The sequence below is a fragment of the Lynx canadensis genome, chromosome B4, assembly GCF_007474595.2.
Source record: "Lynx canadensis isolate LIC74 chromosome B4, mLynCan4.pri.v2, whole genome shotgun sequence".
Taxonomy (NCBI): Eukaryota; Metazoa; Chordata; class Mammalia; order Carnivora; family Felidae; genus Lynx; species Lynx canadensis.
This window is the reverse complement of record NC_044309.1, coordinates 35,167,300-35,181,555: the sequence shown is the minus strand read 5'-3', so window position 1 is coordinate 35,181,555 and position 14,256 is coordinate 35,167,300. Positions and strand designations below refer to the sequence as shown.

Below are 14,256 nucleotides of genomic sequence, written 5' to 3'. Positions count from 1 at the left end.
CCAGGCAGCAAAGCCCACTGATGGCCTGGATAGGTTGGATCTAGAGATCTCCGTCCTCTTCAGTGAGTAGCACTTTGAGAGCTCCCCGCCCCAGCAGACACCTCTGAAACTTGCTTTGCAATTCAGTTTTCAACTTCCTCCATGGCTTCACATACTTTAACACTAATGTGTGTACAACTTGCTAATTAATGAAATCATTTGGATCTGAAAACATCTTGTTCTAATGGGAGGCTGCAAAGCACTCTCATTAATTCACAGGTAAAATTATTCCAGCTTTTCTCTTTTATTTTTTTTCCTCTCCCCATCTTGGCTTAATAACTGGGGAGAATTCCTCTAATTAGCCTTGTGAAAATCACTCCACCAAATCACAAAACATCAGTGGCTGCCTTGGGGTCTGGGGAGAGGGTGACCCAGACTTTGTTTACCCAGTGCAGAGGGAGGGCAGTGGCTGAATACAAAGATGAAACTTCCAACACAAGAGAGGATGTCTGCGGTTGGGGGGGTAAGTCAGATGCGGACACTAAAAGTGCCCTGTGTGGTGTGATGCACAGGTGGGCATCCTATCATATGTGTGTCAGAGGTGGCCACAAGATTTTCTGCACAACTGGCCTAGATGTAAGGAAGGAGAACCTGCCCTTTCCCCCACTTCTGCCGCAGGACATGAAGATTTGTTGTACTCACTGTTGATAGTAATCTAGGGGTGACTGGCTGCAACTGTCTCTCCACCATTTGCAAATGAAAACTTGTAACATCTCTTTTGAACAAGGAGTATTCTTGGTGTCATTTATGGTTGAGTTCATAAGTTTGGGGGTCCTTCTTCCCATAAGATGATAGTACAAGCCTTCAGTACTTTTGGGATGCACTGACAAGACTGGTATGCTACATAGGATTTTTCATTTACTTTTTTTTTGTCCTGGCAGGATCTGAGTACTTTTAGTTTTTATTGTGGTAATATATACATATCAAACTTTGCCATTATAATAATTTTAAGTGTATGGTTCAGTGACACTAAGTATATTCACATTTTACAAAGACCACCACCATCCATCTCTAGAACTTTCTTATCTTCCCAAATGGAAATTACATATTCAACTTGAACTCCCTTCATTGGGGCTTTTCAATGGAGGGCTCTAGTGTTCTCCAGATATGGGCCCTGAGGGAAAGTGGCCTGGCCAGAAATCTGTAGGAAGAGAGGTTCACTCACATGATCCAGAGAAGGTCTTAGGTATCACCACCTATGTGTAACCTGGGGGTATGAATCAGTTTCAACAAAGAAAGTCCCCCCTCCCAGATGCCTGACAATCAGGCTGATGTGCGTTTTCTGGCAGATGGGTCAGCCACAGGATCTAGTAATCCCACCTTGAGGGATAAGCAAGTCCTTGCAGAGCTGTGTCTAGTCAAAGTTAATTCTCACTGTAGTGAGATGGTGGTCTAGGACAAAAAGATGCTAGGTTATCTCTAAGACAGGATATTAGAAAATTGGATAGTTCTGGATGAAACAACATGTTCTTCCCCTTAGAAGTACAGCATCTGCCAGTCCTTTCATTTGAATGTGCCTCCAAGAAAGATTTGGAGTCAGGCCAACCTAGATATCAATCCCTGTTCTGTCACTCACTGTGTGACCTTACACCTCAGTTTCCTCATCTAAAAAATCAGACTTGGGATACCTCACTAGTAGAATTGCTAAAAAGATTACATGAGATTATGTCAGTATGGCATCTGAGATAGCACTTGGTTTAGTAAGTGGAAGCTGATGTTCTCACTGTTACTATCTAATTTTGTCATTGTAGGTCTCCAAGTCGTTCTGAATTCCATTATCAAGGCCATGGTCCCCCTGCTGCATATTGCCCTGTTAGTGCTATTTGTCATCATCATCTATGCTATCATTGGCCTGGAGCTCTTCATGGGAAAGATGCATAAGACCTGCTACAACCAGGAGGGCATAGCAGGTAAGGAAGATGCTGAGAGGCCAGCTCTCAAGAGGCTTCACTGTGTCATTGCTACTTTCCTTGTAGTTGGGTGAACTGCCACCATATAACCAGTGGTGCTAAGCAAGGCCTCCTCCATTCAAGGACTCATCTTTTCATTCCATGGTTAAGTGAGAGGCAGAGATTGGTATTGTTTTTCTCTTGGTAATTTTTCTTTTTACTAAAATAGATCTCTGTTAAGACAGCTCACATCCAGCACTGCTAAACAGTTTAAATGAGCTGTGTGATTCAAAAAACATAACCAAGCCAACCTTGAGTATTTTAATTTAAGAATCAGAACTGACCCAGGGCACCTGGGCGGCTCAGTCAGTTGAGCATCCGACTTGGGCTCAGGCCGTGATCTCGCGGTTCATGGATTTGAGCCCTGTGTCGGACTCTGTGCTGACAGCTCAGAGCCTGGAGCCTACTTCAGATTCTGCGTCTCCCTCTCTCTCTGCCCCTTCCCCGCTTGCACTCTGTCTCTCTCTCTGTCTCAAAAATAAATAAACTTTAAAAAAGAGAATCAGAACTGACCTAGTGATGGTGTGTATCTCTATTCCATTGGTCCTTCAGTGTCACTTGTCATTCAAAGCCCTGGCAGCTTTGCCTGCAGCCAGTAGATGCCTCCATCACAACCCTGGGTTCTTTCCACTATCTAGGGTTCATCTTGCCTCCTCTGTGTCAGTGTTTTGTGCTTCTACATTCATAGGCAGAACCTCCCACCTTTTTAAGACTTCTCTATGTTTCTTCCATTAAACAATATACTTAACAAGAAATGCTGGCTCATTTAGCACTTCTCTGAATACAACTAGTTTTGGTTTGTGGGATATGCTACAAACTGCTGTCTTAGGTTACTAAAATCTCAGCTGCACCTTTAAAAAAACATTTAAACAGAGATTGACAAAATAAACAGACATATAAAGGAGTTTAACATAAAAACTTTTTGAAAAAGTACTTTCCCCCAAAGGGGTTAGCAGTGTTAAATTTATGTGATTTTTTATTCCAATAACAAGATCTTTCATTCTAGTTTTTGGCATCTTGATGGAGAAGGGGAACATCTGTCTGAAGCTTTAAAAGATACCTCATTTCTTTCCATCAGTACTGCTTCTCATTTCTATTCAGCCCAGGCATTAAATTAAATGTGACCCCTCTTGCCTTGGGATGGTGAAGAGAGACAGATCTGTATGACAAAGAATGAAATGGTTATTCATATTCAGAAACCAAAATAGAGTACCAGATCTGGATGATCTCGTTTGACTGGGTGGATTGACTGGGTATTTGTTGTTTTTAGGTCACTGCTGCATAACCATAGTCCTAAAACAAACAAACAAGAAAACTATAAATCTATAATCACAGGCTTACACAATGGTTTTTACTGTTTTGATGAAGAGTCTGTTTAAGAGACCATTTTTTTTTTTTTACTCTAGAGAGAACTTCCTAATTATTTGGGTCATAATTGTATAAAATAAGCTATCATATTAAAAAAACAGAAGCTCTTTAATATTAGAACAGATCTTGTCTTTAGCTAAAACTCATCTTTGCTTAAAGGAATACCAAATAATGCAATGAGTAGTATTTTCCCCTTGAATTCAAATCCTTCTTTTTGTTCACTTCAGTCTGTAGCCAGCCCTAAGCCAATACATTTATGTTAATTGTGTAGCTTTATTAGATCTCATTCTAAGTCCTGCTTAAGAGCTACTGTATTATGTCTAAAGTTTATGCAGTTGTATTGAAATGATTGATGACTCTTTAGACCCAAAGTCCTCAGGCAGTCACAGGGATATTGAGTGTCAAAGACCCCAAGAGTGGGTTATATGCTATGGTGTAGCTCTCACCAGCAGCATACCAAGTGGAGGACAGTGAAATGATGAAACTCTGCCACAGAGCTAAAGATAGCAACCCTACCCTGCAACCAAAGGTCTGTATACAACTTACCTAAGGAACATTGCTCCCAGAACTGCCCATGGTTTCTATCATTCTGCTGGGAAAACAGCAAAAGTATGTTTTTCACTGGTGGCAAGATCCTCTAAAGGCCTATGCTAATAAGCAACCTGGAACATTGGAAATCACTAGGCATCACTGTCAGACCTTCATTGGCCTCAACAGGCATGATAAACAAAAGAGATACAGGGTGGGATGCTCTCCTCTGTGCCACAGCTGCACAGTCTGGTGAAATAGCCACCACTGGCCTGCTAAAACTTATAGTGGCCTCCCCACTTTTAGGATAAAGACTAGAACTGGCCTCACCAATTGGGGTGGCCAATTTAGAACCATACTGTTGTCTATCCTTGATTTACAAAAAAAAAAAAAGACCAGGAAAAATACTTGAGATGTCACCTGCTCACCTGCTTCCTACCAGAAGATGCATCAGATCATTTAGTGATGGGTTTTCCCTTTACTCCACAAGTCAGAAGGGAAGTTAGCTCCCATCCGTGAAAATGAACATCAGCCTGAAGAGCCAGGATGTCAGAGGACAGACACCAAGAGAAGTGTCCCAAAGAGAGGAGCCATGCCAGCTCCATCAGGAAGGTGACCTCACTCTGTGTAGAGCCAGGCTCCCTGCTGGGAAGAGGGGCTGAGGACACGTGGCTGCAGAAGACTTTTTAATCAACACACTGCAATCCGGAGCTCATGTAGCTCCTCCTTCCTAAATCTGCCATCTGATGACAATCTAGGGACCCACTCCATTGCTCCCAAAAGAACACAGTCATCAGGGCCTCTTCCACCTACATAGTGACTAAAACAAATAAAAAGGAAAAAGTGTATGGAATCTGGACATATTTCATGCAGCCAAAGAGATCAAAAATTTGTAGTCTTTGAAGCCAGTCTTCATGTGTTTTGGAGAGTTTTGTACCACCTTTAGAATGGGTGATTTTTTTTTTTAATTTCAGACTTTAGATTGAATTACCATATTATTCTGCAAATTTAGATTATTCAAAAGTGCTTGTGAGCCCTTGTCATAATTTTTAATGGAATTTAAATCAAATTCTTCTTTTTTACACTCTAAGATTATTCTCAGATTACGAATTTTGTGTGCTTGTAGATTTTAGGACACATTGGATTTTAAGCCATGTTTTCTATGAAGAAAGCTCTTGAGCTGGCCAGGTGAGCCATTATTCAGCCTCTAGGCTGCCCTTCTAGTTCCCTGTAGAGGTGGTCTCTGAAGAGGCAATTTTTCTCCAATCCCGGAGGCATCTGCAAGGCGCCTTCCTAGTTCCTCAACAGATACATCACCATATGCCGGCACCTTTTGTTTCTGGTTGTCCCATCTGTTTGATGGTACTCTGAGCCAGGCTACTCTGAATAGCTCTCCCAAGCACACTAATTACCCCTGAGACTGGCAGAGAATTGGTTGGCTCAAACCTAGAAATGAAATCACTTCCATTGTATTCACTTCTTAAAGTTGGTCCTAAAAAAGTAATTGATTTTGTCTTTGGTGATTTCTCCTTGGAACCCCTTACTGGCACTCTCCCAGGATTTCATATTCTTGTTGGTATTAACTGCATTTCTAAAATCGCTCCTAATCTTTGCCTCCATTCTTTTACCACAAACTTAATTTGGACTTTCCAGAATGACTCTACTTCTCTTCACTTCTGTTTTAAAACATAGGGCCCACATCTTTGTTTCTGTTTCCTACATCACGTTCCTCCTTTCTTCCCTGGGACTTCATGACTCTGCAGAAGAACACCAACACATTTTCACATTCAAGCCATTTTTCCCCCACCCTCAAGTGCATGTCGCAAGGACCTGCTGATTTGTGTGTGTTCACATTTTTCAAGTGTTCCTTTTAGTGCTTTTTATAGAGACCTATTTTTACCAGATCATCATTGCTTCTTAATTGTTCTCAAATCTTTTTTATTGTTGTTCAAGATAGATTTAAAATAGCAGAATGGCGCTTGAGCCTTAAATAATCTCTGAATCTCAACCCTTTCTTTTTTATTAATGAGATCACTTCTCCTGATTCCATTTTCCTTTCAACATATATATATTTTTAATACCCTATAATATGTTTTTCTTCCTTGAGGACACTCAGAACTCACTTTGGCAACCTTCACTTTTTCCTTATTTTTGTCTGTTTCAGGAAGAGAGAACACAGGGAAGGCTGTAAGATGAGCAGTCATAATACAAAGATTAATGGCATCTTTATTCACTAGAAAGTAAAACAAGAGAAGAAGAAATGCAAGTTATCCCTCTGTTCTTCCGCCTTCTCTTTTCCTCCCATCTTCTATATCATTCCAACACTTATCATAGTGACTGAACACATCACGGTAGAAAGCCATCACCAGAATGGGTGAGAGCCCAACAACACGTATGATCTGTTTTTTTCTTGGTTTTCCAGACTCTCAATTTTTTAGGTGTTTCTTGCCCACTTTTTCATGTATTCTTTAGGTTTTGGATTCACTTTTTAGTGTCCCTCTTTTTATAGCCTCTCATTAGTTAAACTCACATCCAAATCTCCAAAGACTTCAAAAATTCAAAAGTCACAGAAGAGTTCTGTGACTAGAGTTCAGTTACATAAATGGAGCCCTCCTGGGAGCCAGGCCCTAGAGTCAGAAATTGGTGTAGACAGTCATTCCCTCAAACAGTTCAGTGACCAGTGATGAAGACCTTTACAACTTGTTCATCACAGAAAGAATCACATGCAACCTGAAGCACCAGGCCAAGAATAAGCCAGGAAGCAGCACTATTCACAATAGCCCACACCTGGAAACAATCCAAATGTCCATCAGCTGGTGAATGGATAGGCGTATAGTGAAATGCACTCCTTGGCAATAAAAAAGAATATACTATACTGATATATGCAACAACACAGAACACAAAAACATTATGCTAAGAAAGAAGATAGACACAAAAAGCCACATATTATATGATTCTGTTTATATGAAATTTCTAGGGAGGCAAAGCTATAGAGACAGAAAGTAGATCAGTTTGCTGGGGACTGAGGATAGGAGCAGGGATTGACTGCAAACAGGCACACAGGAATTTGGGAGTTTGATGGACATGTTTTAAAATGGATTGTGGTGATGGCTGTATAACTATATAAATTTACTAAAAATAATTGAGCTGTACATTTACACTGATGAATTGTAAGACATGTAAATTATATTTCAATAAAGCTGTTAAGGGAGAAAAAAGAAAAAAAGCCAAGACACACTCCGGCATATATTTTCAACCATACTGCTCAACTCATTTTCATAAGAACTGTCTCTTAGTTAGGATTAATATTCCTCTTCCTGTCCTCCTCTTGAGGGTGAACAGTTTCAAATTTGAAGCCACAAATTGAGAAAGACCAACCAATATTCTTCAACACAGAGGTACTAGACTTGTAATTGTTTTGATGCATATGAAACAAGATAAGACCCAGGGTGACCTGTTATCTTTAAATGAAGAACTACAAGTAAATTCTCTATCCCGGGGCATATATTTATTCACTGTCATTAATGGCAATCATTTGTTTGTTAGGACTGGAGTCTATTCTGTTTATTATTGTTACCTTCTATAAGCATGAGACAATGTCTTTAATGTTACAAACTTCTGTGAATTCCAAACTATTACCTTCCACAGCTGGGGCCAACTCTCAGTATTTTGCCATAATGGGAATTCTTAGATCAGTCAAGTCTTATTTCAATTCACCAATGATCTCCACACCAAAAATGTAAGACACATCTTAACTATTAATTTCCTAGTAGTTCTCCCTGGCATGTGGAATTGGTCCAAGCCCTGTCTATAGCCACAGTAGATATGTTATATGGTTTTCTGAAAAAACTCTGTCCATACTGAGTATTCTCCCTATTACCCACTGCCACTTTGTCCTGATTAGAGGTCAGAAAATGATTCATCTCTTCTGAAATGTATAAATTCTGGAGACCAAAGAGCAGTGCTGCAAGTCTGTAAAAGTCAGTAGTATTTGGAATCAAGGGTTATAGTAAAGATTGCTATGGTTGATACTTTCCCCCTATGGTCAAAATTTATTTTTTATCCTTTATAAAGGCTTCCACTGTAAAATGATTTGCATGCCTGGTAATGCATCATGTAACATGTAGTGGAGAAAATGTTACTGAATGGGATTTGTTGGCTAATTATGTGAAAGAGTCTTCCAGTCAATATAGCCCTCACCCTAAACTCTGATATTCCAATGGAAGTGTCCATAGAGACTTTATCACCAAAAAAAAAAAAAAGAAAAAAGGAAAGGAAAGGAAAGGAAAGGAAAGAAAAGAAAAGAAAGAAAAAAAAGAAAAACAAAGAAAGAGAAAGAAAAAGAAAAAGATCATTTTCCAGGATATTTTCCACCTGGAGTAATTGCATCATCATTATTTTTTAATTGGCCATTTGACTATGATGTCAACATGTTTCAACAGAAAGTGTGATAATAACCTTACTGTCTTTGAAATCAATTATTGAAGTTAAAATTCAGTCTAACAATTAGTTGAAAGTACTGACCTGCCAAATCAATGACACTCTAAATGAATACCTAGTTCTATATGTTGTTTAATTTGTCTATGGGGGAACTAATAAAAACTTGTTCTGCATTATTGTTGTGGTTGTTTTGCCTATCCCATCAACCTTATCCTATCACTTTTCTCTCTGACTTCTCTCTCCTTCTTTCTCTGCCCATCTCTCTCCATCCCTTCTGCTTCCTTCTCTTTTCCCCTGGTCATTCAAGATGTTCCAGCAGAAGATGATCCTTCCCCTTGTGCTCTGGAGACTGGCCATGGGCGGCAGTGCCAGAATGGCACTGTGTGCAAGCCTGGCTGGGACGGGCCCAAGCACGGCATCACCAACTTTGACAATTTTGCCTTCGCCATGTTGACAGTGTTCCAGTGCATCACCATGGAGGGCTGGACAGATGTGCTATACTGGGTACGTAGCTTGAGATGGGTGGAGGCAAGGAGTCCAGAAGGCTGCAAGCCTTTCTTTGACATCTCCTTTTTCCATTCCCCCCATGACTTTGTGGTCACGTACACACCTTGGTGGAATAGTTGATGAATGTCTTTGATTTCTTCCAGATCTTTCCTGAGAAACAAAGCATGAAATTTGCACCCTAATGAGTCTCTCTGTTTGCCCACCAGCCTAAGAGAAATGTCATCTCTCAGTTTGTCCTACTGTAGTGAGAAACACTGGTGTGCATCTGATGCTCTGTGAAGGAGGTGGCCAAACCTAACACGAGGATTCTATTCAAGTCCCCTTCTCATTGTGGAGTTACTTCTGTTCTTATCCTTGTCTTGCATCTGTCCCCAAAAGAGAGCTAAAGAGCACAATTATTAATTTTTAGGGCTAAAGAGAAAAGTCATACTTGGTCTTCTAACAAGAAACAATTTTTATTGAATTGTGTAGCATTATGGCATGCTATTATATTTCTATTTCTCATGTTAATCATACCTTATCATATTAGAATCGTCCATCAGACAAATACATTGCCATTATTTTCACTGCTAACAAAATACTGTGCTGGTTATGTGATACATATTTATAAATACCACTTCCTAAGTGTCAACCAGTTGACAGTAAATCTTCTTCTACTTTCAAGATGCCCTTTTTATTATCCAGCAGCCAACACTACTTTGCCAACATTAAAGCTGTTAAAGTGCCAGATTATTGCCTATGGGACAGGCAAATATACACACCATATTTGAGCTGTCTCCATTCTGGCAAAGTCAAGTCCATTATTTGTAAAAGCTCCAGAAAATATAATTCTTTATAGTATCTCCTACTTGAGCATGAGGAATGACTTGCCAGAATCCAGTGTTGTTCTCCAGCATTTGGGTGAAAAATGCTTGTTGCCATTCTTGAAAATACCATCTCACACAGAGTTTTGCAAATAGTCAAATTTATTTGGCCATGCTGAAAACAGCATAAGATCCTGCTTAGGGAATAGTGTCTACACACTAAAGCAGGGAAGAGGGAGAGGAAAGTGAATGCCTTCCCGTTGAACAGAGCTGCCAGATAGAAAGGAACTGATGCCAAGAGAGGTGTTGACTTCTTCCTAAAATCATAAGAGTTTTGTAACAACACAGAGATGTGGTACAGGGTATTGTATCTTCTAATTTTTTCATAAGCACCATGTCCTCTCGATTCAAAACTCTTCTTCCCAGTTTCTATGTTCTAGTCAACATGCTGAAACCTTGTGTTGCTATGAAATGCGTACTTCTGCAAATGACTACTAGAAACTTGCCCAAGAGCCTTGTACCCAGCAAACATTTATTGAGCATTCCTTGCATGCCAGGGATGCTTCTAGGTATAGAATTCAGACATAAATAACATCCAGTTAAGACTGAAAAGTTCAGTCTAGAGAAACAGTAAATCTAAACTAAATAATGGTTGTACAACTGGAGCCTGTGCTCCAATGGTATTGTTGCTATGTTGTGATACTTTGAAAAGAAGACAAAGGCCAAATCATCTCACCCTCAAATTAAAATGAAACACTGGAAAACATTTTTCCAGCCTATGCTCAATACAAAACTGGTTTGAACAATTTCTAAGAGGAAAAGAAGGAATTGAACTAAATTGAACTAATTTGCCTAAATATGCTTAGGCAAATTTATTTTGTTTAGCAAAGCTGATCAAATTTCCCAAGTGGCTCTTCTACCTTGGGTAGATCCCTCTGTCTAGCCAAAGACAGAAACATTCTTCTGCACATTGAGGTTTCTGCTATGGGCCATAGAACATATGGAACTGTGCTTTGGAGCCTCATCACTTGAGCTTCAACCCTACGCCTTAAGTTGCTATAGGAATGACTTCTGTGGCAGCAAATTGAGGGCAGAGTGGCAGTGGGTGGGTGGGTGTGGGGCTGGGGGAATAGGTATAATTTACTTTGCTGATGGCCCTGATATATTTTTGTGATCTTCCTTCATCACTCCCTCCCTCTCCCCCACCATAAGTCATTGATACCCCACCAGCCAGATGTGACCCAAAGAAATACTGTCATAATGACAGCCAGAGTGGGGAATGAGAAGAAGCACACAACTGCAACTACCAATTTTCAGCAGCTGTGTTGTGCTTTCTCCCCTGGGGTGTATGTGATAGAGCTCAAGCTGGGAACAGAGAAAGTGTCAGAGGTGAAGGAACAATCCCAGGCTCATGGGACATGCCTCTCTGATTTTCCCAGCACCTTCCCAAAAATGGCCATGTTGTGTGTGTGTGCATGTGCATGTGTGTATGTGTCTGCACACATACACACATGCACATGCATGTATGCTCCTTAAGCTGAAACAACTTCATACTTGGGTATTCGTGATGGAAGCACTTCCCAGCCCAATGCTCCTGCTTTCAGATAATTTCTCTAATTGCTTTGACCTTTCCATGGCCATTTCTTCCTTTCTTCCTTCTTCCTCTCTCTCCCTCTTACTTCTTCCCCTTCAGCCTTCCTCCTCCTTGCCTCTGGCCTGTATCTCTAAACCCACAGACTCCTAAGTCTTCATGTATCTTAGTATGAAACATGGAGCTTTCTAATTCCCTCCAAGCCACTGAATGAGAAGTTCCAAAGTTAGGACCCAGTATCTGCACTTTGGAAAGGCTTTCCATGGAATTCTGATTCCCAAGCTGAAGTCTGAAAACCCCTAGAAATCTAACCTATTCAGTCTGCATGGTGCTGCTTTGATGCCACTGGATTTGAACCAGTCTAAGGAGCTATGGTTTCCATGGAAATTGGGGGAGTAGGGTCTTCCACTCAGAAAAAATGCATTTCCCTTCAAATGCAAGGGGCAAGTCTAGAGGATGTTGGAAGGAGCAACCAAGATTTTCAAGTACAGCAACGAATGGAAACCCCAGAGCCGGGTTCATTTTGAACTATCAAACACCTAGTTAGATATACCTAGGGAGAGAATTGGCCATTAAAGCACTAAAGAAGCAATTGATTCAATCACTGGATAAAGCTTGGGATGGAAAGCACCAGGAAGGTCACCAGTAGCAAATGGCAGACACCTGCTTCCTACCATGGATAATATCAAGTTTATTTCTCTTTTTCTGTGACATCCGTTATTCATCCCATTGTTATGATTTTGAAGAGTTAGTCGACTAAAAATATAAGATCAAACTGTAATACTTGAACAGTTCCTCAGCTGTTAAACCTATTAGCCATACATTGGGCCAAGGCCCCAACTAGGTGAATGATTTGTTGAAACATTTATTTTACCAAGTCCGCAGATGACAGGGTAAGGGGTAGGAAACACTGGGGATTTGAAAATTAAGCTGAAACTCAGTCTGAGGTGTGGTTTCTTTGGGCAATGGCTTCTTAAGCCAAAGCCTCTTCATTTACTTTCAGGACATCCACCCTCTTTAAAAATGATGGGGAAAGGTGATCAAATAAGAAGTATCAGCCTTCTTTAGAAGCACTGAAGCACCAAAACCGAGGGAAGAATCCAATATTGTATGGCATTTACCATTGGTTTCCATTTCTATGTTCAGATTTTGTTTGCTTTTTTTTTTTCTAACAAAATACCCCTCGCCTTCTGCATATAATTCAAAACAACGTGTCTTATATGGTTTGAGTATGTGCCTTCTGAAGATAGAAGAGACTGTTGAATCAAGATGATCTGCAGAATTCTTAGACATGATCAAGAACTAGGGTCAGTTTGAAATCCTGAATATTATCCCTTCCACGTTGTGGCCAAATCGCAATTAAGTAGCATAAACATCAACCAAGTGTCTGTTCAGTGCTGACTTTGTACTTGAGATAGCCACATGCTCTTGTGAAACAGAATAACATGGCCACTTACTCAGGGTTTAGAACATCTGGAGAGGATCACATGTAAGACTCGTGGGAAAAGGAAGCAGGAGTTAGAGTAGGCATCACCCAAGAATACACATTTCTAGCTCTTTCGTAATCTAGATAACTGAATAATCCTTCATCAAGAGGATTCTGTTGATCTCTGCTCACTCAGTGCCCTCCTGATCCAAGGTCCCCAAGAGTATTACATATGGTGGAGCACAATAAAAGCACTCTGGTCTAGGTTTTCCTGGACTCACATCCCAGCCCACCCTACCACCAACATACTGGGATCGCTTCTTTCTGACACCACCCATTGACCCCCCCACACTTGGTTTCTCCAGGATCAGTTGTTTCATTGATCCTTAAAAAATAGAAATTGGACTTAAAATAGGATTAGAAAGAATACTTAGTGAGAAATCATATAAAGAAAAGATTTGTTAGAATCACAAATAGTGTCTTCTGTAATATCTGGGTTAGTTTGGACTCAGCAGGAGAACTTGGGAACAAAATTCTAATGTTTTAACCTTTCATAAGTCAGTTGTCAGCTCCACACTTTGTCTTGTCGTCCCACTTACATGTCTGGACATGCTGGCAAGATAATTCCTACTAAACTCTCTCTCTCTCTCTCTCTCTCTCTCTCTCTCTCTCTCTCACACACACACCCAGGCAGGTTGATTCAGGCTTTACCCTATTTTTCCCCACTCAATCTTTTCTTCAAAAAGCCACCTTTTTTCACTGCAGAATATAGAAAATGAGTCTCTGAAGGCATCAAGAAAGCAGAAATGAAGCTGAGCTCTATTGATGACCTAATAGTCATTCTAAATGAAGAGCTGAGAAAAAATCCTCAAGTAACCTAGAAACAGTATTCTGGGCTCTTTAACAGGTATCAGAGTAGAGAAAGTGGTAGGTCCTACTTAAGACCCTGCAGTTCTTAACTTTTAATCTGCTTCAGTGAAAGTGCTCCCCACTTAGTGCACATGCCACTTTAAATAAAGAATGTCATTTAGTAAACTGGTGGTTTATAAGCATATCAAAAAGAAAATTAGCATCTCTCAAAGATATTATTTATTTAATTATTTGGTTTTATTTTATTCATTTCACTGACATTAGAGGAGTCCTTATTATTCAATAATTCCATTTAACAAACATTTATTGAGCATGTACTGTGTTCCCAGGACTGAGTAGGGACTCGGGTAGAGAGATGGGGAGGTGTTCTGCCCTCAAGGAATTTAGGATCTGATTGAAGAGCTAAGGGACACACAAAGAAACATAACTTAGCAGCACAGGACTGTACACTCAGGGAGAGCAGAGAGAGTTCCACACTGGCACAGAGCACTTCAGGAAGAAAGTGGAATTTCACTGGCCTTGAGGCTCTTCCTCCTGGGAAAAGCAAGCTTTATAACATTTTGGGAGATTGGAGAGAACTGTGTTTTAGGTTCTCTCAACAGCTCAGCTCAGCTGCCCCAATGTGTCTGAAAAGCCACCTACCTAGAGGTGCAGTCACGGGCATCAAACTCAACCCCACACCTGGTGGCTGCCCAGGACAAACAAACATTTCTTCCTTTGGCTGTGAGCCAGCCT

At 40.5% G+C, this 14,256-nt stretch overlaps 1 protein-coding gene across 11 annotated transcripts in view; it reads left to right on the top strand.

The window, feature by feature from the left end:
* The window catches only part of CACNA1C (calcium voltage-gated channel subunit alpha1 C), a 664,692-nt gene that overhangs the window by 449,997 nt on the left and 200,439 nt on the right, over nucleotides 1-14,256 (top strand). For all 11 annotated transcript variants that reach the window (XM_032593890.1, XM_032593889.1, XM_032593891.1 and 8 more), the window contains exons 6-7: nucleotides 1,791-1,949; nucleotides 8,632-8,828. In XM_032593890.1, coding sequence (XP_032449781.1) covers nucleotides 1,791-1,949; nucleotides 8,632-8,828 — 356 coding nt within the window. The remainder of the gene's footprint in view (nucleotides 1-1,790; nucleotides 1,950-8,631; nucleotides 8,829-14,256) is intronic.